The sequence below is a fragment of the Pseudoliparis swirei genome, chromosome 16 (genome assembly GCF_029220125.1).
Source record: "Pseudoliparis swirei isolate HS2019 ecotype Mariana Trench chromosome 16, NWPU_hadal_v1, whole genome shotgun sequence".
Lineage (NCBI taxonomy): Eukaryota > Metazoa > Chordata > Actinopteri > Perciformes > Liparidae > Pseudoliparis > Pseudoliparis swirei.
This window is the reverse complement of record NC_079403.1, coordinates 8,055,687-8,082,851: the sequence shown is the minus strand read 5'-3', so window position 1 is coordinate 8,082,851 and position 27,165 is coordinate 8,055,687. Positions and strand designations below refer to the sequence as shown.

The 27,165-nt window shown below is 42.9% G+C and overlaps 5 protein-coding genes and 1 non-coding gene across 8 annotated transcripts; 2 read left to right on the top strand and 4 right to left on the bottom strand.

The window, feature by feature from the left end:
- Positions 1-1,538: 1,538 nt before the first annotated feature.
- LOC130206118 (GTPase IMAP family member 9) lies at positions 1,539-5,127 on the bottom strand. Its single transcript, XM_056433901.1, has 2 exons — positions 5,001-5,127; positions 1,539-4,485 (listed from the first exon to the last, which is right to left on the bottom strand). Exons 1-2 carry the CDS (start codon positions 5,029-5,031, stop codon positions 3,701-3,703), a joined length of 816 nt encoding a protein of 271 aa, XP_056289876.1. The 5' UTR covers positions 5,032-5,127; the 3' UTR covers positions 1,539-3,700.
- Positions 5,128-6,548: 1,421 nt separating this feature from the next.
- Positions 6,549-9,543, bottom strand: chmp4c (charged multivesicular body protein 4C). The gene is made up of 5 exons (XM_056434546.1): positions 9,114-9,543; positions 8,446-8,623; positions 8,027-8,135; positions 7,480-7,606; positions 6,549-7,046 (listed from the first exon to the last, which is right to left on the bottom strand). Exons 1-5 carry the CDS (start codon positions 9,334-9,336, stop codon positions 6,985-6,987), a joined length of 699 nt encoding a protein of 232 aa, XP_056290521.1. The 5' UTR covers positions 9,337-9,543; the 3' UTR covers positions 6,549-6,984.
- A 198-nt stretch (positions 9,544-9,741) lies between these two features.
- zfand1 (zinc finger, AN1-type domain 1) lies at positions 9,742-12,899 on the top strand. Its single transcript, XM_056434545.1, has 8 exons — positions 9,742-9,815; positions 10,296-10,338; positions 10,598-10,637; positions 10,740-10,867; positions 11,051-11,142; positions 11,333-11,451; positions 11,592-11,747; positions 12,623-12,899. Exons 1-8 carry the CDS (start codon positions 9,761-9,763, stop codon positions 12,797-12,799), a joined length of 810 nt encoding a protein of 269 aa, XP_056290520.1. The 5' UTR covers positions 9,742-9,760; the 3' UTR covers positions 12,800-12,899.
- A 239-nt stretch (positions 12,900-13,138) lies between these two features.
- On the bottom strand, positions 13,139-13,211 carry trnar-ccg (transfer RNA arginine (anticodon CCG)). The gene has a single exon. It is a non-coding gene; the product is annotated as a tRNA-Arg (tRNA).
- A 1,147-nt stretch (positions 13,212-14,358) lies between these two features.
- maf1b (MAF1 homolog, negative regulator of RNA polymerase III b) lies at positions 14,359-20,093 on the top strand. Its single transcript, XM_056433583.1, has 8 exons — positions 14,359-14,882; positions 15,240-15,328; positions 17,361-17,483; positions 17,604-17,766; positions 17,857-17,978; positions 18,501-18,620; positions 18,810-18,902; positions 19,014-20,093. The coding sequence occupies exons 2-8, from the start codon at positions 15,246-15,248 to the stop codon at positions 19,036-19,038; spliced, it is 729 nt and encodes a 242-aa protein (XP_056289558.1). The 5' UTR covers positions 14,359-14,882; positions 15,240-15,245; the 3' UTR covers positions 19,039-20,093.
- Positions 20,094-20,612: 519 nt separating this feature from the next.
- Positions 20,613-27,157, bottom strand: arl8 (ADP-ribosylation factor-like 8). 3 transcript variants are annotated; one of them, XM_056433584.1, is made up of 6 exons: positions 26,826-27,157; positions 24,948-25,008; positions 24,696-24,843; positions 23,208-23,291; positions 22,900-23,051; positions 20,613-22,164 (listed from the first exon to the last, which is right to left on the bottom strand). In XM_056433584.1, exons 1-6 carry the CDS (start codon positions 26,869-26,871, stop codon positions 22,116-22,118), a joined length of 540 nt encoding a protein of 179 aa, XP_056289559.1. In that variant the 5' UTR covers positions 26,872-27,157; the 3' UTR covers positions 20,613-22,115. The 3 variants fall into 3 exon arrangements, with proteins under 3 accessions (XP_056289559.1, XP_056289560.1, XP_056289561.1); XM_056433585.1 differs by having other exon boundaries at positions 24,948-25,595; positions 26,826-27,154; XM_056433586.1 differs by lacking the exon at positions 26,826-27,157 and adding an exon at positions 25,352-26,817.
- Positions 27,158-27,165: the final 8 nt, after the last annotated feature.

The following is a 27,165-nucleotide window of genomic DNA, read 5'->3' as shown; positions in this document are numbered from 1 at the left end:
AACTGACATTAACTCCAGAAGAAGAAGAAAGGAGACGAAAACCGAAGCAGAAGGCTGGCCTGTGTGTGAGCGCGGGGGGCTAATGTGTGAAAAGAGGCGCACCGCAGCGGAGACGCAACGAGGGCGAGGGCCGCAGAGTGAGAGGTCCACGAGGGGATCCTCACCACCGAGCGGCGTCCCCGTCCCCCGAGTTGAATCTCTGGGTCAACTCAGCCGACTCTCACATGTCTGAGCCCCTATACACTGTCGCTCACGGTAAACGCATTCGATCGGGAGCGCGCGAGGATTTTGATAAAGTTAGCGGAAGGATCTAAGTGACAACATCCGGTTTTGCAAAGTTAGCGGAAAGAACCACGTGAAACAACATCCGTTTATCAAAATAAGATGTCGACAAATCATACACGAACATATAAAAGTAAACAATGAACTGATATATCTTTATAGATCATTTCTGAGATTTAGCTTAAATTATGCTAACATTAAAACATTTTTACTGGACCAAGGAAGAGTTTATAAGAATTAGTCAGACTTTTGTATGTTAAGAAAAGTCCTGTATATAGATTTCCCCAAGAGTTCCAGGAAATGAATAATGCAGATGTGTTCCATACATATCTGAAATCCCCTACAATAGCAATCAAACAATTTTAATGTATCAATTAGGACATTTTTCAAAGTAAAAGTCCTAAATGTTTAAAGAAATCTGTAATTTCTTTAATGTTTGAGTTGCTTTATATATGTATTTCCTCATAGTCCTAGGCAATAATGCTACACAATAAATAGAATGCTTCAATCGACTCGGTGATCGGTATTATCGGTGATCGGCAGATACTGATTTCAGTGATCGGTGATCGGCACCAAAAACCTGATCGGTGCATCTTTAATCATAACATCATCAAACCCTAGATGGTATTGAAAAGAGAACATGCTGCATAGTAATATTTATTTTTGATTCCGTTTCCTAAAAGAAACTGCTTTCTATGAATGCATTCAATCAATGGGTGGGGGGGGTGGAGATTTCACCCTGTTATAATGGTAGGGGAAACACTGGAGTTGATAAGCGTGTCTTCTTGTCTGATCAATACACAACAGTGGGGTGCGTGAATGGACAGAGCGGCCAGCTGCTGATCACTCATTCAATAGCTCGACCTGTACGAATAGACGGTGCGCGCGCAGCGCGCAAACTTTTTTTTGAGGAGCACCGAAGACCCATTTTGACCCAGGAAAAACCCTGTGTGCGCCCCTAAATTTTCTGCTTGCGCCCCTAAAATTTTAAGTTAGGGGCCACTGTGCTCCTAGTAAAAAAAGTTAGTCTGGAGCCCTGCTATTGTTTCCATCACTGAACTATCCATCCATAATGAAGAAGTTGAATCCTTAGTGACTTCATGTGTCCTCTTGAAGCCAAGAGCTCAAATAGCTTTAAAGTTCATGGCCTGCAGTTACAGCCAAGGCTTTGCAATTCCCCTCAAACCAATCATTTAGAAATGAAAGAGGCACATTGTATTCTCACCTGTACATTTTTCAAGGAACAGAGCCCAGCGTTAGATCAAAATATACATTTATTTAAGCTTCAGAGAAGAACCACACACAGCATTTCTCAGAGGCAAATCTACTTCAAATAGTGTTGGCAAATAAAATAATAACAAGACAAAAAGTCTCCGGCCGACAGAATTGACTCAATTACCTTCATTAATTCATTACGGGTAACTTGACTCACATGCCGCACTTTGAAAGAGTAACTCAGTCACCATTCAAACACTAAGGCGGCGGGTCATATGAGGTTGCGAGCCCAATCGCAATTGTTGTACACGTCTGCTGTACCGTGACCGTAATCATCCCTTGTGTTTTCTTATTTATTAAATGACGCTGGTGGATTAGTGCTTCCTTGTTCATTTGAAAACATGCTAATCATCACCGTTTCCTCAACAAGCACGTCTGCACTTTCCCACACGTGATGAAATATTCATCTCCGAGTGCACACAACTGGATTTGCGCTCTACTCTACATTAGTAAAAACTAAAAACACATGAATTCAAAAGACTGACGGCTTCTTTAAGGAACAGTATCTCCAGCAGTCCTACAATAAAAGGGTCCGTGACACTCACAGCCACTCGACTCAATGCTACTAGTAGCTGACTCACAACCTACTATCAACCGAGTAAAACAAAGTTAAACTGGTGCATTGGTAACTCTGTCTATGTGACCTAATCTGCAGCAGAGGGATATGTTCACGACTGTGTTCACCTGTTTATGCTCCGTGCAGCCGGGCCGGGTCAACAGACAACGGTTATGTTTACGTTCAGTTTTTGTACCTTTACATTTACTAACATATTTTACCCTCGGGGTCAATTTGACCCCAGCAATAAAAACCTCCAGAAAATTATTAGAATTAATATTGTTTCCCAAGTTTAAGTGTGAGGTACTTTATGTTTGTTTGTTGACTACCCAAATAGCCCTTTAAATATATAAAAAAAGTTGATATTTCTTCTATGTTTAACAGTGCAAAACAGCCTGGGGTCAAATTGACCCCAAAGAACACCGACATTAAACATTGAATGAGGTCAAATTGACCCTAAAGGTAACAGGAGGGTTAAGGGCGGTCGGCCGTCCTTTAAGGTCGACATTTTCAAGCCAGTTTTCACCTCCAAACGCTCCAAGGATATCTGGTGGGCGTGGTCAGAAAGGTGCTTATTGCACCTGTAATCACAACAGTAAGACAAAAAAAAGTGTACTTGAAATTGTCCGACATTTTGAAACCCAAAGATATTAACTGTTTACTATCAGAAAATCAACGACGTTGCAAGAAACTTGGATATGTGAAAATGTTCCTTTGCTGAAATTTATTTTCTGTGTGTTCATAAACGGATAATTTCGGCTCTGTGGCATAAACGTAACAGATCAATTTAAAGGAAACACAATGACACACAAAACCACTACCGGCCGCGTGCTTCCTAACTGGACACAGAGAACAACAAACATTGCAGCACGAGAAAAGCATTTAGAGTTTGGTCACAACAAATGGGACTCTTAAAAAAAACAAAAAAAACAATAAAAGCAATTCCCTCAACAGTCATCGACAGAATATTCGTAACAATTTAGAGTAGTGCAGTTCTGCCACTGGTATTCGCCAAGAATAAGGAGCATACACATTGGGTTTAAAATTGATGACGGCCATACGTGTAACGTGTTGCGTTTTGTAGTTTGGAGTTTAATGAAATCCCTCCCACCACAAAACCCTCAAGATGCGACAACAAGAACATCTTTGAAACTCAAGAACAAAATCAAACAGTCGAGTATAAATCTTTAGACAGCGTGGAAAAAAGAAAAGGGGTGTTTCTGTGGCGAATGCCTCTCGTTGCATCACAGTGAGAATCATAAAGAACGTGCACAACAGAAATACACAGTAACATGTCAGATTAAAAAGATAAATAAATCATTCTGGTTTGTACGTTTGCTGAAATTTCAGTTTCCCCTTTTACTTCTCGTGGTTGAGGCTGAGAGGATCCATCTGGCAAGAGTGCTATTTTTAATCTCCAATAAAACAGTGCATTATTAAGAGGGGTCGATTTGACATCACAAGCTTCTCTTCACAGCTAAAATGCGGTGATGTCACTGTCACCCTAGTGTCGTTCTCGAGGTTAACGGCCTGCAACTGCTACCTTAAAATGAAAAGAAACAAACTCGTAACATTTTTAGACTCCAGTTAGACTTTCTTGGGGGGCAAAACACGTGCATCACTGGAAAGCGGCTCCACCTGCATGCTTTGGGACAAACTCAGCACAGAGTTCTGTTTGGGCCGCGCCCCGAGCTCCCGTCCCTCTCGAGCTGGATTCTGGTTCTCATCCAGAGGTTTCTTCTCCTTCTCCACCTCCTCCGGGTCGTAGTAGCCCCCCTCCTCTGCCACCATCTTCTCCACTCTCTCCAGCAAGCGCTCCACCTGGGGATGCTCCCCGAATATGCCGTTATTAATGACAAAGTACCTCCGCTTGCACATCTCCAGCACCGACTGCAGCTCCTTGCCCTCCCTGCGGATGTACCTCTCGATGGAAATGGTCCTCAGCACCTCCGCCCAGGTGAAGACCACGATCGTGTGCTTCCACACGCGCTCGCCAAAGAGGCTCACGTGCTCCTCGATGCGAGCGCGGTCCACCTCCGTGAACATGCCGACGGGGATGACGAGCAGGAAGACGTGCGGACCGGGGGGGCAAAGAGAAGCTCCCCTCACCAACTCCTCCTTGTAGGAGGGCGGCGTGTCCTGGGCGGAGAACCAGCCGGGAGTGTCTATCACCGTCACCTGCCGCCCGAGCACCTCCGTCTGCCTCTTCACGCAGAACTCGGCCGCCCGCTCCAAGCGAAACTCCTCTCGGCCGATGATGGTGTTTCCGGTCAGGCTCTTCCCCGGCCACCTCCAGCCCAGCACCACCAGACGGACCTCAGGCAGCCGGTTGGCCACCTTGGCCTCCTCTTCTGGTCCTGGAGCATCCCTGGCTGTGGTCATAGTTTATATATTTCAGTATCGATAAAGATTGTTATTGTCAATAGTTTATATACCACCTAAGGTTAATTTAGTTATCAATTAATTACATAAATTAGCTTTGATTGTGTTGTCCACTATATAAAACTTAGAATACAACGTAGTTGTAGACAAAAAACAATAACGTTACTTTTTTAATATTTTATGTATGAAATGTGTATTTGTGATTTTATCCTCACTTACATTGCCAGAACTTAGCTTCCCAGCCCCTTAGCGCTAACCGCGAAAACACGCGTACGACTACAGTTAACAGCGTAATAAGACACGGAATACGTGCGGTGTTTGTTTCTCCGTCGCGACATATTGCGTGTTGAAACGTGTCACACAATCCGGTGCAGGAGCTAACGTTAAAACAGAAAACAGTTTGCTAACTTAGCGCTGAGTTTCACCGCCGCGGAAACTTCAAGCAGATTTGTTTCACAACTGACGCGAACGTCTCCAGTTAAAGACGGTAAAGTTACCGGCTCACCTTCCGTCTTTAGTGGTTTACTCGCCTCCATACTCGGTCTAAATCCTGATTCGGTATTTATTCCGGTCTTGTGTGTCTTCGGGCGGCTAGTTGTCGGGATTCTGGACTTCCTTTCTACCTGCGGACAGAAGCGTGAAGCTAACCGACGTGCGAAGGCGCGGCACTCGGTTACGTCTTTCAAAATAAAAGCTTTCCGGATGTAAGATAACGATACAAAGGAAAGTGTACTTTTACAGCAGCTGACCTTTTTGTTGTTAATCGCCACACCACATCCACGTTGTTTGATGAAACCGTAAGTTTTTATAACTACGGTCTTTTGATTATATTTATTATTATGTATTTATAATTATTAAATAATAATAATTAAATGATAAATACTATTTATATGTATAGGCTGTAGATGCATATTTGTGTTTAAATTGTTCCTTAATTATTTTCATCACTGTCCGACATGAACATCGTTTAAAATGTTGCATCTTGAATAAAGACTTTAAAACAGGAAGAGGACCAATGGCTGAGCAGCTTAAGGAGGACCAATGGCTGATCAGCTTGAAGAGGACCAATGGCTGAGCAGCTTAAGGAGGACCAATGGCTGATCAGCTTGAAGAGGCATGAATAAACTGAGCCATCAGCAGGAGGAATGGGGTGAACTGTTGCGCAATATGCATGATACTTATTTTAGCTGAATAGTTCAAAAGCAACAAAATACAAAAGAACAAGGTTTAAAAGGATGAACTCATTTAAGGTTACGGGGCCAGAAAATCTTCCAGTAATATATATATATATTTTTTTTCATCTGTATATTTATATAATTAAATTAAACAATTGTAATTCAATAAATGTAATTAAATTAAAATACACCGACATGCAAGAGGAACTATTTCGAATAAGCAAGCACATCTGGGGTCACCCCATGCTTTAAATAAAACATGATCAAACCCAGACGAACCCCCAAAAAACAGAGATTCAACTGACATAAATTAAATTTAGGAAACATCTAGAAACTTCTATCAGTTGTAGGGCTGCAACTACGTACAAATCGATTATTAAAATAGTTGGCAACGAATTTCATCAACGACTCGTTGTGTCTCGCGATTATTACGTCACTATTAAGTCGAAGACGCCACTCGGTGTGAGCCCCGCCCCCTTGTACTTAATGCCTGCAGACAGCATGACATGGAGCAGACCAAAATCGTATTGTTTTTAACGTACGGATAACTTCAAGCTAACCCGAACGATGTCGACATCTTCACGCTGATTGGCCAAGACTCGACACGTCCCATCAAAGATGTTTTATTGCGATGATCACCTACCACATCAAATTTTCTACGCGTCTCACTGCAATCTCAACGCCAGCGGGCCAGTTGACCCCCCTGACCCCTACTCCAAAATTGTACACGATTCACATAGATGACCTATTTTCATTTAAAAACGGCGAATTTCATAGAAAGGTGACAAGTTTGCAGGAATGCTTATGTGTATGCATCAATTGTAATCCAAACAAATCAAATTTGCAAGCGAGTGTAAATAAAGTAGACACATATTAGATCATATATAGGGGACTGATTTATTGTTTAACCTTAATGGAAGTAAGCAAGAAATCTATATATTTACAGCATGATAGCAAAATTCGACTATATTTACAGCCAAAACAGTTTGGCATCATCTTGTACGAGTTAAAAACATCAGTCATATGGACATTGTGTATTCATTTCGGCTGTGAAAGCAGTACATTATGAACAGGCAAAGTAATGACTTATCAATTTAATGACAGGAAAATACAGTTTGTTGATTTCTAGACTTAAATTTGTTTTATTTCTTGATTAATATAATCTGTAAAGTGACATGACAAGCCGATAGGCAGAAAGCGTATTTAAAAAAAATTATACAATGAACTTCATTTTCCCGTAAAACCTTCAAAACTAATTAAGCTGACACAACAGAGACCAATCTGGCAAAGTACATTAAGGCTGCTTTGATGCACTTAAGTTGCCCATGACGCCAGCATCTGCATGTCGTCATCCTCTTCAACCCTTTTCTTGGTCGCTGTAAAAAGAAAGAAACACTTAACAATGAAAGCGATCAAATTATTATGAACATTAATCAGGGTTTGGCTGCAACTAAGGATTAATATGGGCTTCAATTGTCCCCCCAAGAATTATTTTTAAAGTGTGTATGGTTAAAAATTATACTTGGACATAAATGATAAGTTATTCAAGCCCAAAAGAAAATATTTAAATCTTTAAACCCTTAAAGTTATGATCCCTGTGCAAAAAAAAGCAAATGTTTAGAAAGAAAGAAAGAATATGAAAAAAGGTTAAATGAAGAAAAAAATTGGTAATTTTTCTCGATAAATTACAGTTAGATGTCAACAGTATCAGCCGCATGCTTGTAGGGATAATGCAAGAGTGGCTTGAACATCGTGAAATGCGTAATGTCTCGGCTGTCGCCATTTGACCTCCAATATAGTTGCACTTACTTGCGCGGTGACTGGGCCTCGCTGAAGGCAGCTTGGAGCTGGGCACGCTGGGCAGTCCGCCCATACTCCTCATGTTGTCCTCCAGCTCCTGCTGTTCCAGCTCTTCCAGCTCCGCCATCAGCTCGTCCTAATCAGAATCAGAATCAGAATCAGAACCGTTTATTGACATTTATGTTTACACATACAAGGAATATGACATGGCGGGTGGTACGACAGTAGACAACATTAACAACAATCAACACAGACGAAAATTAAAAAATATATATACGATGAAGTCCACAAAAAGGTAGGTTTAAAAAAAAAAAAGTTAAGTCAGTTTAAAGCGACAAGTGTATTTAGTGAAGAGTTATGTGTATTTAAGATGACACACACATTTGCAGGTGCATTTTTGTTAAACAGGAAATAGTTTAGCAGGCGTCACACTGAAAGTACATTTTAGATTTAAAAATATGTGCTGCTTCAACAATATATATGTTTATTTTTTTTTTAAAGAAGAGTGTGAATGTTATGACATTTGTTTTTCATGGAAGAACCAAAAGATCGTAACCTCGTCAAATGTCTCCCCAAAGGGTCCGGAGATGGCATCGCTGATCTCTCGAGCCACGTCCTGTTGCTCTGTGATGTCCTGCATCAGATCATCGATCTTGCCAACGTCCCTGGAAATGAGAGAAGAGAGAGAGAGATAAAAAGAGAATAGATTAGATTTCTCATTTATTCATAATTCTGTTTTCATACATAGTTTTTAAATGATGCGTGTCCAGCCCTTAGCTTTGGATATTACATAAGAGTTCATCGTAGACAACAAACCCCATTTGTCATTATTTTTGTCCTGATTTGGTGATTTTCCATTTAGCTTTATAAAAACTTCAGTAAAATCATTTTGTAGTCACATTCCATCTCCTCTCAAAAGTCAAATAAATCACTGAGCAAACACAATCATGCCAGGCCTTTAATGGATCCTCTTACATGTTCTCGTGGACCTTCTTCATGGCCTTGGCAGCAAAGCCCATGTTCTTCAGGACCTCGGTGTTGGTGTGCGAGTTCTCCAAAGCTTCCCTCTGAAACTCGATGGTGGAGAGGGTGCCATCGATCTGCGTGAGCTGCTGCTCCAGGCGCTTCTTCCTCTTCAGGGCCTGCAGGGCAGCTGATACAACACATACACAGTGATTCTGTGACGTCATTTCACACCTTCGCTCCGACATCTGCTGTTTTCGTTGAGAACATCCAGTGCTGGGCGTTCACATATAAAAATACCATGGGTTCCTCCCTTTGTCTATTTTGAGTTTTGCCTTTGTTCCTTTTTGAGCCAATTTAACTGAGACAACACGGTGCGTCACACGGGGAGAAACCTATATAAACTCAATTAATATAATGAAATTATTTTAGTATTTTTAGTTTATCCGTCATTTCACTTGTTACAAACCACTGTAGGCCAAGTATCTCATTGAGTAGTAGGCCTATGCGTCGTATGAGTGTTGTATTGTTCCCAACATACGTTTTAATAGATGTAAAGAGTTTTACTTTAATATGTCGCGCAACCAAAGGGTTACAATTCGCGGCTCAATGCCCTGGAGCGCATTATAATGAAGAAAAACAGGTGCAACAGGGATATTTTTAGACGACAGAAATCCTACCTCGCTTGTTTTTTGTGCCGTTCTTCTTGGCGATCAGGAGTTCTTGCTCAATCCTCTTCTCCAGGTAGTCTTGCTTCTTCGTCAGCATTTCTTCCGTTTCCCGGAGTTTGTGAATGGCCTCTTGGGGCGAAGGTCCTCCCCGCGACCGGTGGTGTTTGGACTTCGGAGAGCTCGATGAGCTCGAGCTGGAGCTCCCCTTGAATAGTTTCGCGATTTTGCTCATTTTGAGGAGCTTTCGGTGTAAACTGCCCAGGTAACTGACGTGTACACGAGCTCGCGCAGCCTCGCAGTGGTTTTTTTTTTTTTTTACAAGGCGGATGTGTTACGAGCAGATTTTCCAGCTCGACGGCTTTGTGCTTTCAATTCAAACCAGCCAGTGAACGCACCTTTCGCCACACCTTTACCTGGGTGACGTGTGACGTCTGACGCCCTCCCTCCATTCTTTCACACTACGTTCACACAATTATTTTTTAAAGTATGATTAAACCTGCTTCGCAATTTGATCTAAAAGTAAAGTAACTACTGTCACACGCATGGAAGGTTTAATAATATGCCAGTGAAACTGACTGGAAGTTTTAAAAAGGGTGGAAAAGAACAGTCACGTGGTTCCACTTTTGGGGTCAAAGTTCGTGTTGACGTCCGACCTAATGGCTGAAATAGACATTGGGAAGCATTGTCAGATCGGTTCCTGCTCTCAGATAGGTCCGTTCCATCTCCAGCTGGACCCCAAACAGTGAAGACGGAACATTATTCTGCCGTCTGTGTGAATTTGAACCACACCGAGCAGCTCTGTAGGCTGTTAGCATGTCAGCTAGCGTTAGTATTAGCTAAGCTAGCTGTAAGCTCGCTACGGTAGCTAGCAAGCTAACCGTGTCACCCGAGTCCAGTTATTATATAAAATATAAAGGTGTATGTATGAAACGGTTTATTGCGACGCAAGTGTACTAAGCGCCGAGGTCACGTTGTTTATTTGAATATATTTATTTTAATGTATTTGCTCGTGGAAGTCTCTGCCTGATTCAAATGAGTCAGTGAACTAGCTAACTAACCTACCCGCCACCATTACTCCCAGACCTCAGCCCAACATCTTCTCTCTAACAGGCAGACTTTCACACAGCAGGCAATGAGGTGTCTGCGTTTTTAATTAAGCTGCATTTTGTTTTCCTCGGTTCTTCCTTTTAGATTTCCTCCCATTTGTCTGTGAGCTCTGCAGAGGTGTTTTCTGGTAAGAGTTCACAGTGTCCCAGTGAAAATAAATGACCACAGTTACAGGAAGCATTCATACATTACTCTGAAGTCATACAATTCACATTGAAAAACAACTCAACTCCAACAAGAACAAGTATTATTTGCATAAATACTAGTATCTTCAATCTCATATGAGCTGATTTTGGTCCCAAATCTTTTATCACCAAAGCCATCCTTATCAAAAAGGTGTTTTTTTCTTTTTTATCTGTGAATTTAATACTGTTTGTTTCTTACAGTCTTGAGCACAGAAGCAGAGAGGCTCATTCATGTGCAAAGGTACACTGTGTTTTAATGACATATTCCTTATTACTACAGGGACATTTGTTCCTTAGTTACATAGATCCTGGCTTTTATTGTTTTAATATTTCCTTTTCCCAGGAGCCAGTGAAAAGGGTAGCCCAGACTGGGGGTGGCAGCACAAGTTACCCTTGCTCATTTCAAGACTGCAAAGGGAAAGAACTGTTGCCGGTAATATGTCCGCAGTGTGACAAACATTTCTGTTTGGCGTAAGTTAACAGTTTTTCTCTTTTTCTTTAACCTTTTTTATAAAACAACAGAAATATATGTCATACAGAAGCGGTCAAAGGGAAGGGGTTACTTCATGGCCCTCATTATGTACAGCATATCACTATTTTATCAATGAACCCACTAAACTGAAAGGTTAATATTTATCTCCTTGCCTTTTATAGCCATCGTCATCAAGATGGTCACAAGTGTGAGAAGTTGGCGGTCCAAAGGCCTCGAATGGCCGCCACCAAAGAGCTGGTGCAAAAGATTGTTGGTTAGTTATTGTACCGTCGCTGGTAGTTGCCATCTTGACAACATTTCTTGTGTGATTCCTCGTTTGTCCACATGGGATCAGTATTAAACTAGATGCTTTTGTCTTTGTCATAACTAACACACATCTGTTTGTATTCCTCAACCTACTGACGTCTGTATTGTGTTTTTATTACTCTCTTATTGCTCCTCAGAGTCAAAAGACATATCTAAAAGTAAAGGACGCAGAGGAGCAAAGAACAGTGCAACTGCAGCCAAGGTAGCATTGATGAAACTGAAGCTGCATGCTGCAGGAGACAAGGGGCTGCCACAGGTATGATCCTAACTGCATTTTATTCATTAATAATAGTGGGATGATACATTTTCATATTAATATTATCTACAGTGTAATCTCTGTTTTATTCTGTGTTTATTACTTCATCCAACTAACTAATACTTTTTTTTTCTTTCCAGGCAGAGAGAACCTATCTTCAAGTTTATCTTCCTAAAGAATCCAAAGAATCCAGTCAACCCATGTTCTTCTGTTCAAAATGGAGTGTGGGGAAAGTGGTGGATTATGCAGCCTCTTTAGCTAGCCTTAAAAACAACAATAACGTACTGACAGCTAAGGTAACACATGGGAAAAGTAGAGACAATTATCTGATCGTCTTCCCTTGTTACTTGGATTCCATTTTCTTGTTTTCTCCATAACTTCAACTCTTTAAAACGAGAATAAAAAAAGGAGATTGTCTCAAAAATAGTTGCCCCACATCGCTCCATCCTTTATAAAACATGCAGTTCATATTTACCGACATGATCTGCATCTATTTTCTTCATTATTAAAAAGTCTAATATCGTATTTCGACACTCCTATACTGTATTTCTGTGTGTGTTGGTTTTGAGAGCTGTGTGTTGTCAAATTGTATGTCTTACTTGTATTATTGTATTGTAGAACATCAAGCACAGAAGTAAATTGCATGAATGTGCTGGTTTATTGCAATTAAGCCTTCATGTCGGCTCAAACAGGATGCAGCCTCCGTATGTTGATCTGATTCCAATTTCTTGTTTTCTCCATAACTTCAACGGTTTAAAATAAGATTTAAAAAAGGGGATAACTAAAAGAACAAAAAGAGTTGCCTCGTTAACTACACATAGATCCATCTTGTTCGGACACAAGCATTGCTGGCATAAGCAGCAAGAGACGATTCGGTTTTCAAGAATCTGGGTAAACCATTTTCTCCCAAGCAGTCGTAAGCATGAGCGTTCAATATTGTTACTGTACAGGATTCCTATGTGGTCAAGTATTTTTTTCACAGTTTTCAAGTTGTATTTTATGGCCAGTAAGGTGAGAAAGAACAAAGAAATTCCATATTTTGCTAAACATAAGAAGTCATGTTTTCTTCCATGTGTAATTCATTTGAAAACATACATACAAATATTCCTGAAAAAAAGGAGCATAGCATTGAATAAGACTTTAACAGCGTGCCTCTCTCCTCCATTTGTAGAAGCTGCGGTTATGTCATCCTCAGACGGGTGAGGCTTTCCAGATGGACGACACCCTGCTCTCGCTGCTGGCTCACCAAATAGCACCCCTGTACAATGGGGGTAATGTGGTTATAGAGTACCTGGACAACGAGTGCACAGGCCTGGAAACCGTGTCTGACTATATCACTCAAACATAAGTGAATTATTGTTTTTTCACTGAAACGAATTATAGCTAATGTTTGCAGATGTCTGTATACATTTTGTATTTCTATCAATAAAATGTTATTGAAAGACCAACTATATATTTTTAATATAACAAGATAAAATTTAAGGAAACATTTTTGACACAGTGGCTCCCCAGGCGCTTCACTGCAGTCAACTGCTCCTTAATAACTAAGGATGGGTCAAATGCAGAGAAGAATTTACTCACGGGGATAAAAAACAAAGTAGGCCTACGTTTCTTTTTCTTTCTTTTCAAAAGAAATGTTTCGCAAAGGAACGTGAGATTTATCAAACGATGAATCTAAAGTATAGTACGACCCAAGTGGGACTTGAACCCACAATCCCCAGCTTCGGAGGCTGATGCCTTATCCATTAGGCCACTGGGCCGATGAGTGAATACAGATCCTATTTTTATATAAATCCTACTAGTGGTTATTCATAATCAAGCCATGTAGAAGTTTCCACTCGGTCGGAGTCTGTTCACGCACGCGCGCAGACACACACATATGTTGTCGGACATTTTTGTTAAACAGGAAGTAGTTTAGCAGGCGTAACACTGATAGTCCAATGTATATTTAAATATATGTGTTGTATCAAAAACAACAAAAAGAAGAAAAAAAGGAGAGTAACTAGTATAAAATGTGTTTTTGATGGAGAAACTAAACGATCTTATCCTCGTCACATGTCTCGCCAAAGGGATTCGGAGATGCGTCACAGATCTCTCGGTCCACGTCCTATTGCTCTGTGACGTTCTGCATGATCTCGTCAAGGTCCCTGAAAATTCAAATGATTTTCGCATGGAGGAAAACATGGCTTCTTAAGTTTAGCAACATATGGACTTTCTTTGTTATTTCGCACCTTACTGGCCATAAACTACAACTTGTGGCGAAAACAAGAAAATGGAATCAGATCAACATATGGAGGCTGCATCCTGCTTGAGCCGACACGAAGACTTAATTAAAATACACTAGCACATTCGTGCAATTTACTTCAGTGCTTGCTTGATGTTTTACAATACAATAATACAAGTAAGAACTTCAATTTGACAACACAGACAAAGGCAAAATAGATTTGATTAAAAAACAACACGCACATACATTCTTTATAGGAGTGTGCAAATACGATATAAGACCTTTTAATAATGAAGAACAAAATGTATATGAAGTCGGTGAAATATATACTACGTGTTTTATACAGAGATAGACTGATAATATATGCATTTATACGTATGCATAAGTATTCCCATGCTTCCAAATGGCTGTTGAAAATCCTAGACAGTTAGTGAACATACACATCTAAAATAAAAATGAAAAAACAACTCTTATTTCGCTGTTCTTGTTTCAGCAGCTGCGTTGCGATAATCAGTCAAGACATTTGACACAGTTTTAGCCTGGAAATTGACGGAGCAGTATTGAACCAATCACATGAGTTTCCATCTGTACCAATAGCCAATCATGGGGGAGCTTTTGGAGAAGTAGGCGTATACATTAGAAGTCCGTATATAACCAAAAAGGGGCTGGACTAACATACAGTAGGTTCCGTTGTTTTCATGAGAGTAGATGCGTTGTTATAGTAATCGACGATTTGCAAAAAACCGTGACCCGTATTGTTAAATTTTTCGGATAGGTAGCTCGTTAGTTACTACTCTGATCGAGTCGCTGGAAAAAAGGCGACTTGATTTAGCCAATACGAGCCTTTTTGCGAAATCGAAAGGGATGCTGCTGCAGACAGACTCCGACCGACGTCAACAGTCTCTGGATTTAATCTCAACGCATTTAATCGGGAAGAGTAGTTTTTCTATAAATTTTAAAGGCCTCAGAATAACGCATTCTCGACCGAGTGCTTTTGTAAGATGTTTAAACTCGAGTGCGAACTAAACACGCAGCTGTGAAGCGAAGTGACAGCAGCGGCAAAGCAATTAGCGAGCTAGCAACGCGGGCTAACGTTAGCTGGTCGTCAACAAAGCGGAGGAGGTCACTAATCTTTCGTGAAGAAGAAGAAGAGATTCTACGGGTTCGACTTTTCGACGTTCCTGCCCGTGTTGGACAACATCGCTCGGTGAGTGAAATGTGCTGAAACGTCGATGGTACCGAACCAGGAAGACGGTTGTTAAGTGGGAGTGGGGGAGGGGCGGTGGTCCAAGGGAAGAGGAAACTGTCTTCTGACCTTTTGGGTTGTCCTCAATTATGCACATTATTGACATCGACGTCTGTTGTTTTTTGTATTAATGCATTGTGTTAACTGGCTCAACCGATCCGGTTGCCAAGTAATCGAACGAACGTAGCAAACATTACCGTTACGCGCTTTACGTAATCGGTACGTAAACGGCGGTCACGAAATGCACCGTTTGCTTAAACGTTTCCTTATGTGACGTTTGACTGACATTCACTTTGTTTCCTGTTTCTTTTTTCGCAGATCGCAATGAAACTGTTGGAAAGCTCCAGCTTTGAAGCCCTCAGCTCTCGCCTGTGTGTCGAAACGGGAGAGTCTCGCATTCTTGGCAGGTAAGGCCCAGGATGGCGTTGCGACATTAACAACACACCCCACCAGTGTCATGTATGATACACACACACACACACACACACACACACACCTGGAGCAAACTGACATCTTAATGTCGGGTTATAAGTAGGCTATTTACAGACTTTAAATAATATTTTCCATGGGTCATTTGACACATTATAGAACCCACCCTTTTTTTTTTAGCACCCCAACACAACAGTCAGATATTTTTGTACCAATATAAGAACCACTGTAGTCGAGCTTGCATGAAGTTATCCGTATACAGATTACACGGTGTCTGCTATGATGTCATTAACCATGGAGGAAGTGAATGGGGGTAATGGAAGTTAATAGTTGGCCAACGGTGCATTTTTTTAGTTTTTTATACGTGGGTTATGTAAGGCCTCCTGCAGTTCTAGTGATAGTGCGGTTACATAAAGGGCAGTGGGTTGGGAAGTTATGCAGCCCAGTCTGAGCGCAGGGTTATATGTGTGTGTGTGTGTGTGGTGAAACTGAGCTTCGGTGTCGAGTGTGACCCGGACTGACGCACAACATGCTGTCCTCTCGACCCTCTCAACCACTCTGTGGCTATTCGGAGGTTGTTGTGAAGAGGTGTTCTTGAAGCGTATGCATGCAGACATAAACACGTCCAATGATACTGCATGACGGCTGAGTGCTGCTGGGCTGCCAAGGTTGCTGGTGTTGTGACTGCTTAGTGGATTACCGAGGCCGCCCGTCATGCTGCAGGCTTTATTTAAAAATGTACCCAGGCTTCTAGTGTGTGTACATACGTATGTGCACATGAGGAGGTATCTATGCCGTGTGCATAAAGGTTGCACAATTGTTACAACATTCCTGAAACTAAACTTTAAAAAAACACAGCTGATGTGGAAAGACTACTTTTTTGGAACATAAATAGAATGATTGACGGTTCACAAATAGTGTGTCCACGAATAAGTGGATGCATTAAACCACACAAATATGCACGGCATCTGCTTGTGCTGTGACCAGATGTTAACAGCATGTTGCTGTTTTTAAAATACCCCCTTTTCATGTTGATCTTCACCCGGCTGCAGTCTCGTTACTCAGGGTTCTTGTCGGCAGGTCAGCTGTGTTGTACGTGGAAAACAAAAGCTGTTGTTCCCACTCTGCTATTTGCCCGCCACACAAAATCTCTATAATTAAGCTGGCAAGGGCAGTGAGGGTCTCAGCAGTGCGTCTTAAATTGCGTAACCTTTTGCTCTTGTATAATCCATCGTTGGGGGGGGGGGGTCAAAATAAATAACTGCCCACCAGTCTGCTCCCCTCGCATATCTGTTTACGGTGACGTCTGACCCACAAACGTGAACAAGCAATTAATTTAGCTGATTGCTTGTTCCCGTCTCACGAGGTTATAGTTTCAGTTCAGGTTTATTTTGCTTTGTGTGAATCCTGTTAATGATACCATATCTGATGTGCTGGGTTCGTACGGTCATGGAAAACCTGGAAAAGTCATGGAATTATAAAATGGTTATTTCCAGGCCTGGAAAAGTCATGAAAAAAACTTAAATCATAAAAGTTTGGGAAAAGTCATGGAGATTTGTTATAATCACATGTTCATTTACGCCGAGTTTGAAATAATTAATATGTTTTTTTTTAAAGAAAGACGCTCAAAATATAAGCCGGCGTGCGCTCTCAATACGCAACATGTTCTACATTTTTCATGTTTATACCTAGATTTAAGTTTGGTCATGGAAATTTGGTTTAAAGTCCTGGAAATCCATTGGTCAAAATGTGTAGGGACCCTGGATGTGATACTTTGTATTTTCCCAAATAATGAAGTTGCAAAGAGTGCCCGCTTGGAGAGGTATTCTGTGTTATTGCTGGTTTTCTACAGCATTTCTAATATCTTTCCCATAACTTATGAAGAGAGAAGCGCAATAGTTCAGCCTTTATGTATTTGATTTGACGGCATTGTGTTTACAGCACACGTGTGTCATGCAGCTCATGAATATTGTGTATTATATTTATCTGTATTGTTTGTTTTTCCCGCAGGATGGAGAGCTACTCCTGTAAAATGGCAGGCGATGATAAACATCTGTTCAAGCAGTTCTGCCAGGAGGGGGAGCCCCACGTCCTGGAGGCCCTCTCCCCCCCTCAGTCCACCAGCCCTTCATAGTGAGTCCTGGAGTCCTCCGTGAAGCACGCTGCACAGACTGGCTTCTCCCCAACACTAGAGCCCGCAATCAATATTGAATTTTTTTTTTTTTTAAATGTCGTAATGTTTGTCCCGTCCAGCCTGGGGAAGAGCAGCGAGGGCGGGGAGAACCCCTTGAGCGACAAGTGCTGCAGGAAGACTCTTTTCTACCTCATCACCACGCTCAACGAGTCCTTCAGACCGGACTACGACTTCAGCGCCGCTCGAGCCCACGAGTTCAGCCGAGAGCCCAGCCTCAACTGGGTTAGTGTAGGGTAAACAACCCAATGTACTCTAATGTACAATAATACATACATGACTGTGATCTCTCTCTCTCTCTCTCTCTCTCTCCAGGTGGCTAATGCCGTGAACGGCAGCCTGTTCTCCGCTGTGGGAGAAGAGTTCAACTCTCTGGGGCCGGAGCTGTGGAACGTCATCGACCAGGAGATCAACCTGCAGAGCTGTGACATTTACAGGTGTGTGTGTGTGTGTGCACAAACATCCACGTTTGTGTGTGATATAGTAGATGATATTATGCCACTGAAAGTCCTTGCGTTCAGCCAGTTCGAAGCATGCCGTGCGTCTCCGTCACTTCGAGCTAATCACTCGACACAATCCAGACTGTTTGCTGTCCTGGCTCCTCATTGGTGGACCGAGCTCCTCGCTGACACCAGCTGACACAGGAAGTCTCCACATCTTCCACCGGAATCTAAAAACACATGATTTTCGACTATACCTCGAATAAAAACAGATTAGCACTTCAGTGGCACTTGAATGGCACTTACTTATAGTATTACTTATGGTATTACTCATGTTATTACATATGGTATTACTCATGGTAATACTTATGTTATTTTTGTAGTTTGGCTTTCTTGAAGAACCGTAACTTTCCTGATTCTTGTTGTTCTGAGTTTGTATTCTCGTGGTTCATGAATTTATGGTAAGTGGCTCTGGATAAAAGCTCCAGCTAACTGCCGTGTGACGTCATGTGTCCTCAGCTACAACCCGGATCTGGACTCTGACCCTTTCGGAGAAGAGGGGAGCCTCTGGTCCTTCAACTACTTCTTCTACAACAAGAAGCTCAAGAGGATCGTGTTCTTCACGTGTCGCTCCGTCAGGTCAGCAGCCGCAGCGCACTCCTCCGCTCGCCTCGAGCAGTTTATTGAATGTAACATCAGGGAGCATTGAATGGATACAACCGTTGTATAAAAGTGTTGGAAATCCTCCCTGATCGAGAGATGACAAAAGGTCTAATCCAACAAAAGCTGTGCATACGTTTGATGGTGTGCAAATGTTTCCGCCTGCAGCGTCTTGAGTGGCTGCGGCCGGGATTGTCTCGACAACGAGCTGGACATGGAGCTGGATGACGAGGAGGAAATGGACGGCTTCGCTGAGGACAGGTGGGATTATCATGACTCATTCACAATAGGGAAGATATCGGAAGGGGCGTCTATATATTGTAAAGGGGGAAGGACGTTTGGCTGATTAGTTTCCTTTGTATCTTCTCTCAGGTTCCCCAGAGTTCTGTGCGTGTGAACTTCCCTGACGGACGCGCCACGCCCGAAGAATATCTCGGCTCTCCTCTTCCTCATTTTCCACTCACTTTTTAAATTTTGTTGTTGTTTGTTTCCTCATCCAACGCCATTTTCACGCTTTAGACCAATGCATGTGTGAAGCCTCCTCTTTGCCAGGCAGTGATTTGTGAGCTGGTCGACATTTTTTAAAGACTGCGGTAACTTTTAAAAGCTCCACCTTTCTCCAGCGTGGAGTTTGACCCTCTGCTCCAACCCCAAATGACACACACACACACACACACACACACACACACACACACACATGCATGAGCTTCTCTACACCCGCCACATTTTCGAAGAGACTCCACGTACGCTTGAGAAGAAGAAGGTGTCGTGATGGAGGAGTGGAAAACAAAGTAAATCAAAGCAATCTGAGTTTGTTGATGTTGTAAAGCGGAGTCCATGAAACAGCAGCGTCGATGGGAAGCTGTGCTGGGGCCTCGAGACCCGGGGAGGACGGACTGACTGAGAACTCATCTGCCGTTTTCATTTTTTGCCGCGTGCGTTTCTTCTAATATTTTTGCGTCACACATCTGGGTTTTAGATTTCATAACTCGTGTTATTTAATCATAACTACAAAAGCTCATCTGTACTTTAGACTGTTGGCCGGGGAAACGAGGCACTTGTGTTGCAGCTTAAAAAGTTTTAAATGTCATGTTTCATTTTCCCGTGATCTAGTTCCATGATTAATTTTATATGTCGTCTAAATAGTATATTTTCACTCCTCTAATCTATTCCCGTTTTAATCCCAGTTTCTAAATGTCTGTCTTGCCAGTGTTTTTATTTGGTTCGTGCAAAGGTTTCATTGAAAAGTGAATGTATAATACAATTTAGAGAAATGCATATTAAGTGATGTGTCTGTTTAATGTTTTCTAAAGATATTGAGAAGTTTCTTTTACGTTCCTTCCGAGTGGTGAGGAGTCGTCTCTCGACTGCTCTGGGCTTCGTTTGGTTGGTGATTATATTGCAGATGAGAATAAATTGCTTGGATCTCTTTGAATAAGATGCATAAATACATCCCGTCTATTCCTTTTTATTCTGATCTATCTTTCACTGAGGGATTATTTTCAGTTCCCTTTCTGTGAGCTGCTGGGTGAGTTCTAAACCTGCATTAAATGCCCCGATGTTCCCTAATCTGTTTTTAGGTCTAATGGACCATCGAAGTAATCTTCAGGGATTTGGTCAATGTTGTGACTCAAATCTCTTCCATTAGTTTCATTTAGCTCATGAATATTGGTCACTTTATTTTTCCCAGTGTGTCAGGATCTGCAGGATCCAAAGTGGATTGAATTTAGCAAAACTTCTGGTTATTTTCCAAGAATTGACTTTAAACAATGACTAAATGTAGGACACTGAATTGATTATGAATAATTTTGACATACAGCTTTTTTAACGTGGTTGTTTGAAATTGGCGATCACAAAAAGCTTTTCTAGAGTAAAAAAAACATTTGGCCCAAACTTGTAAGTAAATGTCTTGTATTCCTTGTCGCTCGATTTAGAAGTCTTCTCAAATGTTGAAAGAAAATCTATTCAGGCTCAAAGTTCAAAAACTTTTATTGAAACAAACTGAAGGACAGTACATGACCCAGACTTCACACCACACTGACGGAGCCAGTCCCTCACGGTGGAAGCCATTAACTGGAGTCCAGAGGCCCAGAGATGGACGCCAGTTCTTCTGCCCCTTCGGACTCAGACTCAATGAAACTCATGCCCCTCGTCGGGTTCTACAGAACCTGCAAAAGGTCCACATGGTTCCAAAGTGATGCATCGATCTGTCAACGAGATAAAGGAATTCTCACACTGGTCAAAGGGAAGGAAACAAGGTAAGGAATCATGAGCAGACGGTCAGATTCACTCCCAACAGCATGGTTAAGGCTGAGGATCCCACACTTGAACTATATGATGACCACAGTATTGAATTAGGATTATTTTAACGCTAATAAACCACCTTCAAGTCCAGGATGTTTTACAAGTAACAACTTCCCCATAAGCGCGTGTTGTGGCCGTTTGTTTAAAAGTACAAAATGTTCAAAAGAGGAATATGGGTCAACATTAATAAATGTTTATCTGAGATTGCAGTGGATCCGTTACAGACACATGCAGAGCACCGAGGATCTTATGTTAATACAAAACCTGTCTCGTTGACGACGACAAACATAAAATAAGCATAAAATAAAAAAATCATAATGCATCAGACAAAAATTAGTGTTTGAATTTAAAATACTGTTATCAAAACAGAGTGTTGTACTTGAAATAATGATGTTTCAGCCGTTTTTAGGCTGAAAAAGTAAAAGGCTGAAAAAGTTTGCATAACAACCCGTCGCACCATTTGGCTCAATTACACAAGTACTGGCTCAAAGTTAATAAAGAAGGGAGATTATATCCTTCCAGATTTTAACACGGCACCAATAAATTCTAGTGTGACAACCACCGACAATGTAGCTTATGAAACTGAAATCATGTGGAAAAAAGAAAAAAAACGATGAGAACTTTTATTCTGAAGAACTCTCATTGTGCCACCATTCCTATCAAAGCTGATTTCAAAATACTGCTTGTAATCCCTTTGCTTGCTCGTCAAATTATTCACCTGAACATGATCACACTTATGAAGAGGCAATAAGTACAAAAATAATAGAGCTCCACCGACATGTGGTGTCCGTGGCCTTCTTTTGATATGTGGTGTGACGTCACATGACAAGCGTGTCGTGTAAATCCCGTCCAGGTGCATTCCTGCTTTGCCCTCCGACACACTGGGAACTCACTGAGATGATCTTCTCCTCCTTTACTGGAGAAGAGACTTCTCGTTCCAGATATCCAGGTCAGTTTATCAGTTCTGGTCCATTTGGGGAACACACACCGGCTCCACGGTGACGATGTCGACGCCGCTCCGTCAAAGTCAAAGTCCGTTATTAAAAAAAAAAAAAAAAGAAGAAGAAAGAAGTCAAAAGTACAAAGAAGCCGGTGAGGACACGCTTGTTGTTGCCACCACCACCGTGTGGGCGGGGCAGGTCGTCAGGCCACCGGCGGCTGGGGGCGGGGCTATCTGAGCCCGGCCCTCGATGTCATCCACTCCAGGCCTTGGCATAAGCTGGAACAACAACGGAGACGAGTCAGCACGCACTTTACGGACGGATGAATGTTTACCGGATGTTTCAGGGGACTTCATTCATGGCTGGTTGTTTCCTCTGTCTGCACAACATATTCACAAGATAGCTTTTGATGGGCGAATAAAGTTTAATGAGGCTTTCTCTCCGCACACAGCTACACCTGGTGGTGTAAACAACTCATAGCAGCTGTTCACGACCGGATTAAAACACACAGTCTCAATGTGTTATTCATTAAATCCACGATTATACTTTTGCTCACATATGGTGCATGTACAGAATATTTATTTTGGACATTATTTGCCCGCTGAGGGTCATAACGTCATGGCTGACACGGACCCAATACGTAATGTGACGCAATTCAAGCAAGATGTTTATGAAAATACATCTTTCTTGACCCCATTAATTGGTACCAGATGTAAACGTCTCTCACGTATCCAGATGTGCCTCAGGACACAAACAGCTTATTGAAACCAGTGTTGTTGCTTTATTATACTGGAAACCAATTCAAGCTCGGACAAAAGAGAATAAACAGTCAAAACATCTGTTTCCATCTTTTGAAATAAATACCTGTTCTGTACCATTATCTCACCGTTATCTTGGATAGGAAACAAGATATTGATTATTATTATAAAAGAATAGTGTAGGTCAGGGTTGGGAGCGTGATGGAATACACACAGAGAGAGAGAGAGAGAGAGAGAGAGAGAGAGAGATCTCACCCCTCTCCTGACAGGGCGCAGCAGGACTGGATGTGCCAGGGGTGGTCTTTGATGGAGCTCAGGGTGAGGTATCTGGAGATCTCCGCCGCGGACATGCAGTCCTTCATATCCTGCTTATTGGCAAATATCAACACGGCTGCTTTCCGCAGGTCCTGAGTGGAGGACGAAGAGAACAATGAAGCCGTACGGTCGCTCTGTGCCACCTTTTGAAGCTCTGAACCATGTGGCTGGGTGAATGAGAACCCCAGAGTGTGTGTCGGCCGCTTGGTTGTGGCCAAACAAAGAGATGTGTTGCATGGTGTGTGTACCTCGTGGGCCAGCATCCTGTAGAGCTCCTCTTTAGAGATGACCAGCCTCTCTCGGTCCGTGCTGTCCACCACCAGAATGATGAACTGCAGAGCGGGAGGCAGAGGGAAATTAAATTACACACACACACACACACACACACACTGCCCTCTTTTCAAAAAGACATTTACAGCAATGCGATGCAACACAACGGGTGTGCATTTTTTCACAATGGGTGCTGGTGACTGCTATGCTAATGACCCCTCTTTGAATGGGAGCGAGTGACCCCGTGTGACAAAAGATCAGAGGCACGTCTGTGTTGCTGGGATGTGAGAGACGCCGTTTAAAAACCAACCGACGCAGGAAAAAGTTCCAACAACACGCGTTCACCGACATGACGGCGACCCGGACCACTGCCAGGGATCGACGGGGGTCTGACAGCGGAACGAAGGAGTGACTTTACCATAGTGACTGCAATATACGGTTCCCATAGTAACTGTAGGGCTGCTAGTAACAAATAGTTTGTACTTCTCTGCCATACGTGTCAGTGTAGCTGCATAACACAGGTACGATGTTATTACTATTCTCAATGCTGCATTATCCCTTTCATGAGATCAGGTTGTTCACCGCTGGAACGACGGTTGCAACTAATAGTTTTCCCAGTTAATTGATTAATCTTTTATATAATAGTGCTACGGACATTTTCCTCGTCTCCAAGGCGACGGCGATGCGTCTTTAATCGGCTTGTTATGTCAGACGGTGTTCGATTTACTGTCACGTACGACAGAGAAGCTGAAGACCGAGATTATTTGTCGTCTCGAAAATACTTCATTGATTTTACAAAGAGTTGAATAATTGTTGCGGCTTAAGAAAAGAAAAGAACGGTCTCCAAACATGCAGGCAGATCATTTTAAATTGCTTATTTTGTCCGAACAACAACAACAACCAAAAAATATGTAGTTCACCATCACATGAGATAAAGCACATCCTCACAGTTGAGAAGCTTGACAAATTATAGAAGAAAAAAAAAGGTCAACAAGTTGCTAAACAGGCTTCAGTCTGTGGACATCTCCTCTCAGCTCGTGAGGACGTGTCGGAGAGGAGGGCCGAGGAGTCGGGCCATGCGGGAGCGGGCGTGGCCTCGTTTGTCATTGTGACCGGCCGCATGCGGGTTGAACCCGCAGCGCTCGCCCGCGTCACGGCAGATGTCACATCGGGAGCGTTGGACCCGTGTGATTCCACAGAGAGCTCTCTTTCATGAAACACGTCTGCCTCCGGCTCGCCCTGTTCTTCCTCTCCCTCCTCCAAAGGAAACGGAGCGCAGGCGGACCCTGGCGTCGCCTTTCAGACGGGCCCCTTTGTGAACGGGCGACCTCTGACTTGGGCGGCCCCCGCTGCCGTCTGCGCTCCGAACAAACACGCCAGCTGCCGTGCTCGGGAACCCCCCCCCCAATACTCGTCTCCCTCGTCTGCTATAAGGCAGCCCACGGCCCGCCGCTCGCATCTCTCACCTCTGTATTGGAGTAGTAGGTGTTCCAGGAGGAGCGCAGAGACTCCTGCCCTCCGATATCCCACATCAGGAAGTGAGTGTTCTTCACCACTATTTCCTCCACATTGCTGCCGATGGTGGGCGACGTGTGGACGACCTCGTTCATCAGGCTGGATCGAAACGGAACCAGAAAGTGAATTTTTTTTTCCGCGGGAGAAGGACGACGGAGTTAAAACAGGTTCCGACTGAAGAAGTGAGAAATGAGACGACTCACAACTGGTAGAGGATGGTGGTTTTCCCGGCATTGTCGAGTCCGACGATGATCACCTTGTGCTCTGCGAACAAAGAGAGAACACCACACACTTCAAGAGGGCGTTTAAGATTCCGAAAAACAAAATTATCTCCGTCCGTCACTGTGAAAACAAAGACGACGCCTTCAAGCGGAACTGGAGTCAGACATGTCAGTCATTGCTGCCCATTCAAAACCAGACAGGCTGAACTTATTTCAAGCCCCCCCCCCCCAGTTTCGCTGAGACTAAAGGAATTTCTTTCCATTCGTAAAAAAAAACCTGCTGGCACAGTTTGGCACAGTGAAGGCTTTGATGGCCGTGAAGTAGACAAACACAACGGACTAAAAAGCAGAATCAGAGCCGACACGGACGTGCCAAAACATCCCACTTTAGTGTTTTGACTTTTCCGGCCTTCTGAGGCTTTTGGCAGCTGAGAAGGAAGGAAGTCTGGTCAGAGGCCTCCCGGGTCTGACCGTCGCAGCACATCTAACCCGCATCGGGTCACGTTCCTCTGAAATGTATTATGTCACCGAGAACAAACAAGATGGTCAGAGCAATGGATTACAGAACATCGCCATCGCCAAGCAGAAGCCTGAAAGACGACTTGCTTCTCAAACAGCGACGTGTTTCTTCTGCAGACACAAAAAAAAAAACATTGCCGATATTACTAGGAGAACAAAAATGCAAAGTTGCATGCAAGTATCTTTGATATTAATGTCTTGGTCTTGTGCCACAAAATGGAGCCTTTCAAAGTGGTGACACTGCTTTTCCGAGGCACACTCTGCAGCAGAACTGTTTCAGAATAGAAGAAAGCAATGAAATAACACATGGACACATTTAAACACTATTGCCAGCTCTTTTCGGTGACCCAATTACGGTGTTGTACACATGTAGTTAACTATTACTCACTCTCCTCAGCTCTAATCTCTTAGAAGTGAATGTAACTTGACACTGTACTCCAGAAATCGGCCCTGACAATAATGCCACACAGGCCAAAAGGCATTAGGCCACGAGGAATTCATATATATTCACCATCAGGCGACAATAATGACCATTGGAGTCGAGCAGAGTATGAAAACACTCAGTCCTGTGGTTTCACCCTGGTCCTTTGTTACTTCAACTCCACTCAACTTTCACATTCCCTCACGACAGCAAAGAAATGTAAAAAGAATACTCTCATATAGTGACACCAACCAGTAAAATGCATCATAATTCATTCCTCACATCAGAGTCAATAAAATAAAACACACATTTAGTGTGTACTCGGGCTTCAGAGGTGGAATGTCGAGCTGCTAATATTTGACAATATCACACAGACGAAGTTAGCTGTACGAGTTAAGAACATGCAAACAATGTGGGGTGTTTAGTTTGAAATGGGGTTATATATGCGTTTTATATATATTTTATTAATTATCTTCCTTTTGTTTTTCATTTTCCGACCGAATATGAAGTGGATCACAGTTAACAAAATAACACATATTTACATTAGTTTGTGAAGCAAACTGCTGAAGAGAAAGAAAAACGACGGACGGGAACATTTATCCTGGAAAGTCTTGGTAAAGTTATATAACGTGGCGCATCCTGACGAGTCAAGTAAAGCCGGCTGACAACTGGACGAGTTTACGGTGACTTAATCTACTCTCCTCGTGTTTGTTGACAAACCGACGAACGGATTAACAATCAAGAGCGGCGAGAAGGCCAACTGTAGTTTTAACGTCCAGTTAAACAGAAGACCCTGAACTCACCACAGACGAGAGTCTGTTCTTATGGTAACTGACTGCTGCTCACTTTGTGCGGACGGACCCGCGGTTATCATCCAACGGCCCACCGACGGGTTCGTGAGCCGTTAGAGTTCCACCCACCTTGGTTACAGAAGAAGCTCCACAGTTTGGCGAATATGAGGCCCATTGTTCCCCCCCGGTTAACGTCCTCTCCGTCCGTCGACAGCGCCGAGCTTCTCCAACTCTCGAGTCCACGCTGAACACTCCGCGGCGCGCTAACATTAGCCGGATGATCTCTCGTCCGCAAAACGCCTCGCCGACCTTTTGAACGCCGACTCCATGCGGCTCGGGGCGCACGGTTAAACGCAGCTAACGAGCCACGGTGGTGTACGGTCACATTAAGGTGTGGGGACGTATTGTCGAGCGGCTCGGGTGGACGTTAAAGCCGTTAAAGTGACAACTGTGGCGCAGTGTTGACTGT